The sequence below is a fragment of the Homarus americanus genome, unplaced genomic scaffold (genome assembly GCF_018991925.1).
Source record: "Homarus americanus isolate GMGI-L3 unplaced genomic scaffold, GMGI_Hamer_2.0 scaffold55640, whole genome shotgun sequence".
In the NCBI taxonomy this organism is placed as follows: domain Eukaryota; kingdom Metazoa; phylum Arthropoda; class Malacostraca; order Decapoda; family Nephropidae; genus Homarus; species Homarus americanus.
The window spans coordinates 5,450,827-5,456,234 of record NW_024713650.1 but is presented as its reverse complement, the minus strand read 5'-3'; the positions used below and the strand labels follow the sequence as shown (position 1 = coordinate 5,456,234).

At 40.2% G+C, this 5,408-nt stretch overlaps 1 protein-coding gene across 1 annotated transcript; it reads right to left on the bottom strand.

Moving 5' to 3' along the window:
• Nucleotides 1–399: 399 nt before the first annotated feature.
• Nucleotides 400–840, bottom strand: LOC121874530. Its single transcript, XM_042378693.1, has one exon. It carries the CDS (start codon nt 838–840, stop codon nt 400–402), a length of 441 nt encoding a protein of 146 aa, XP_042234627.1.
• Nucleotides 841–5,408: the final 4,568 nt, after the last annotated feature.

Here is a 5,408-nt window from a genome sequence, read left to right as displayed (position 1 = left end):
AATCATGTTGGTTCCATTGTCGGATCTAATGCACTTGGGAGGTCCTCTGCGAGATGTGAACCTCGTCATGGCGTTGAAGAATGAGTCTGTATTCAGTGAGGTGAGGACTTTCAGGCATATAGCTCAGGTGGCCAGACATGTAAACAAGCATCCCCATCCCTTCGCCAGGGCCGGGCCTTGTTTAACCATGAAAGGACCAAAGCAGCCGACTCCGGTGCAGGTGAATTGCCGATCTTCTGGATGTACCCGGTCCTCTAGCAGGTCAGCTTGGCGTTGGTGGGTAGGCTTCCAATTGCTTCTTCGACAAATTACACACGTACGTAGTACTCGGTCGATCAACTTACGGCACTTGGGTATCCAATTTGTCTCGCATAGTGCTGCTAGAGTGTGCTCGTGTCCTCAGTGGCCAGCTCTGGTCGAATGTACCTCTTGTACGATAAGTTCTGTGGTTTTCTCGTTCTCTCTGGGTAACAGTATGGGGTTCCTTTGGTCTGGATGAAGAGCAGCACGCTTCAGTCGGTCGCCTACTCTGATTAGGCCGTCTGCACCCAGGTAAGGTTCCAGGCTGCTTACGTCACCAGTCCTGACGGAGTATCCTCGCTCCAGCGCGTCCATCTCGTGGGGAAATCCCTTCCTTTGTATCAGGCTCAAGACAGCTAATCTTGCCTCATCCAACTCGCTGAACTTCAGTCGATCTTCTTGGTGACGTTCTTCCTTTGGATCGCTGAAGCGCCACTGTATGAACCTCCTGAGCCATGCCACACTTTTCAGTAGCTTATGCCATGAGGAGTACCTTGCCCATAGCCCTTTTAGGGTACTCTCCCCCTGGTCAGTGCTCATTGCCAGTACTGTTGCTTCTCCTTTTACCTCCGGGTCTCCATCTGCAAGGTTAGGAATCGGCTTTGGGTTCTTTGGCCATTATTTTATTATTTATTTATTTTTTAATTATTTTGTTTCCAACAAAAGAAAGGGAGGTCCCTGAATCCACCTGCAGTCCTAATTCTGCCCCATGCAGTCCACGGCTGGCATCATCAGCTGGGTTTTGGTTGGAGCTCACATGTCGCCATTGTTCTGCGTCACAATTCTCATGTATCTTTGCAATTTGGTTTGCCACAAAGGTATGGAAGCGCCGTTCTGTGTTTCGTATGTAGTGAAGGGTGACCATTCTGTTTGTCTAGAACACTGATCTGCCGATCTGCAGCTCTAGTTCTTATCTTAGTTGTTTGTCTGCTTTGGCTGCTAACACTGCCTCACATAGCTCGAGCCAGGTATGGTTTGCTGTTTCAGAGGAGCTACCTTGGCTCTGCCACACACAAAGGAGGTAGAGTGGGCTCCGTCTCCACTTGTGATCCTGAGGTAGGATACAGCCCTGTATGCTTGCTGGGAGACGTCGCAGAAGTGGTGCAGTTGTACCGTAGTTATTGGATTTGCACATTTAGGCTGGTAACATCGAGGGATGCATACTTGGGACAAGTGGTGAAGTTCATTTAGCCACTGCCGCCAAGCAGCTCTGTTGTGTTTGGTCATTTGCTCATCCCACCCAATAGTTGGTCGTCTGTCCACCACAGGAAGCGCAGGGCGTCTCAATGCTCAGGCAGTACTCATACCTGATGGAACATAGTCTCCACACAAACAAACAGACATACTTCTTATATATATATATATATATATATATATATATATATATATATATATATATATATATATATATATATATATATATATATATATATATATATATATATATATATATATATATATATATATATATATATATATATATATATATATATATGTGTGTGTGTAATAATAATAATAATAATAATTAACGGTTTATTGAAAGAGCTTGGCAGCCAGAAGGCTGAAAATATACAGTTACATATTTGGGGAATGGGTTACGAATTACAAATAATATACAAGTGACATAAGTGACACAAATAAGACATATAGTAACTTAGATGGGGATCAGCTCAAAATACAGTTCATTTCAACATAGTGACAGCGTAGGGAGCAGTGTTTACTGGGAGTGAATACACTGATTTATTACATGTTATTGATAATTTTTACAATGGTTGGGACTGGGCTGTTCTTATAGCGATCAGTTCGTGCACGTATGGGCTGGATGCGGTTGTGGTGTCGAACAGCAATTCTCGGACAGGGGATCTCAGGTGGTAGTAGGGGCCGGTGTCGGGGATGGTGTAGAAGCTTCTTACCAAATTTGCAGATGAGGCCGTGGTGATGGTCAGTGAGAGTCGAAAGGGTCAGTGTGTTGAGCGCTTCTTGATATGTGGAGTAGGAAGGGGAGAGAATAATCTTGCATGCCCTCTTTTGCACTTTTTCTAGGTGTTTACGTTGTGTGGCATTTAGGGAGGAAGACCAGGTGGGGGAGGCATAGGTGAGCTTGGGAAGTATGAATGTTGTGTATACACTGAGGAGCTCGTGTGCGGGAACTCCGAGGGACTTGAGTCGGCGGAGGAGGTGGAGACGGAAACTGGAGGATTTGACAACTTCACTGACGTGTGTGTGTGTGTGTGCAAGTAAATCACTGTTGGTGCGCGTGATCAAGTATATACTAATAACCACAGGGAAAACAGAAAACACAAAGTTTCCAAGCGCTTCCGTGTAATTCTCATCTTCAGGAGTGAGTACTGACCGTCACTATGGTTTATAGAATTAAATTCTCTAATCAAATTTGCTTTAACCAGAAATCTTTCTGTGACACATGATGATTTATACACTTCTAAGCTGTTTTCCCAATCTATGGGATGATTATTGTTCGTAACATGAACGAACAATGCACTGCTTTCAGATGCTGTTCTAATATTGTACTTGTGCTGTTTGATTCTGAGTTGCAATGCTTTCCCAGTCTGTCCTACATACTTTCCATTACAGTTGCTTCATGGAATGCAGTAAACACTTCCATTTCCATTCAAGTTTGGGCTAATCTTGATTAATATATTAGAAATGGTTGAGTCTTACTTAAAAACAGCACTAATATTTATTAATTTAAGGGACTGAGCTAACGGGATAAATTCATTGCGATAAGGTAGATTCAAAATATTCTTAAATGTAGGAATTTGCCTGGTTTGAGTAGAATGAAAGGATTTTTAGCCCTTTTAAAACAATGATCAACAAACAATGAAGGGTACCCAAGTTTTTATGCAATGGTTTGAATGTGTTTCAGTTCTTCATCAATAAATTCAGGGTCACAAATACACATACATCTCAAAAACATAGCAGAAAAATCTGACATTTTGGTAGATTCATGGTGACTCGATAAAAAATGCATGAGACTGTCTACCTGTGTAGACTTACTGTACACTTTAAATTTTTAGTTATGACCATTTCTAATAATAAGCATATCAAGAAATGGAAGGGATCCATTTATTTCTCTTTCAATTTTGAATGTAATACTAGGGACAAGATCATTAAGCTTGTCTAAAAATTCCAGTGGGTCACTGTTTCTAGGTCAAAGACAAAGAACATCATCTACATATCTATACCATGGATGAATAAAGTCCCCTTGTAATTCAGTTGCCTCTGAAGATGTCTTGAATAAAGACGAAATCCAAGGTGCTCCATTGTTTCCCTTTTTCCTGTGTGATTTTATCAAGATATATATATATATATATATATATATATATATATATATATATATATATATATATATATATATATATATATATATATATATATTGATAAAATCACACGGGGAAAAGGGAAACAATGGAGCACCTTACCTTTCGTCTTTATTCAAGATATCTTCAAGCAACTTACCCACGTTTTCATTAGGATTTACATGAAATATATATATATATATATATATATATATATATATATATATATATATATATATATATATATATATATATATATATATATATATATATATATATATATATATATATATAGGAACTACAAACGTTACAAAAATGTTAAGTTATAGGTTGTTAAATCAACAAAATTACGTTTCGGAATATCACTTATTATTCCATGAAAGAAGTAGAACTCCTGAAGTGTGTACCAAACGCAGCGAAGGAAAGGGAAAGCTATAAAGAGTAATGTGTTAAAACAGTGAGAAAACAGGTCCTGCTTAAGGTCGCCACACTGACAATGAGACCTTGAGACAACACCACCACCTCTCTCCTCTTTTTCAATAAACTAATATTTTATTCTACCCAATAGACCACTATCTTATACAATGCTGACGCACAAGTAATCTCAACCTATTAATATATTGATATGCGAAAGGATTAATCCCAGACCATCAACAACGATGAAGAATAAATTGTAAGAGTTTTGCAGTTGGTGGTTGATGATAAGTAGAAAGCCCGCCAAGTGAGATCAGGTTTAGGCGCGTGCTGGAGACTGTGAAGAACAGGAAGCGGCGCATCAGGAAGTTTGTCTGTCCTGTAGCCCTAAATACCCCCCCAGTACTTCCGATTCTCACAGATCTTCACTGGAAATTTTCTCTGTAAACTAAGAATAAGAAATAGCTTTGGTCTAAATATCCTTGTGCATCTGAGACTAACGTGTCCCACCGTCATCTATAAAGAACACCTGTGGAACTAAGCTTTAATTCGCCTATCGTTAGGTTGTCTCAGTTTGAATACCAGCGCCGCATTATTTTGTATATTGTATCACTGCACTCGGGGCCATAAATAAATAAATAAATAAATAAATATATATATATATATATATATATATATATATATATATATATATATATATATATATATATATATATATATATATATATATATATATATATGAACAGAAAAATATAGATATAAATCATTCAAATGATGCGTAATTATGTGATACAGCTTTTCCCTTGTTTAAAGGTAAATATCTTAAATGAACGTCGTCTGTAATAGTGACCGTACCTACTAAGGGTTAGGATAAATCAACCACTTAAGGTACACTCTTACGAGGAAATATTCGTCCGAAGACCCTATATGACTCCGGCACGGAGGCGAATCCGCCTTCACGAGGACAAACCTGACCTGCCCTAGGCGGGCGGCTGCTGGCCCTGAGTTGCTGTTGATGTCACTGCTGCTGCTGCTGTTGCTGCTGCTGCTTCCTACAGTACTGTACGCCTTGCTGCTGCTGCTGCTGCCTCCTGCAGTACTGTACACCTTGCTGCTGCTGCAATACTGTACACCTTGCTCATTCTGCTTCCTGCAGTGCTGCTGCTGCTGCTTCCTGCAGTACTGTACACCTTGCTGCTGCTGCTTCCTGCAGTACTGTACACCTTGCTGCTGCTGATGATGATGATGCTTCCGGCAGTACTGTACACCTTGCTGCTGCTTCCTGCAGTACTGTACACCTTGCTGCTGCTGATGATGATGATGCTTCCGGCAGTACTGTACACCTTGCTGCTGCTTCCTGCAGTACTGTACACCTTG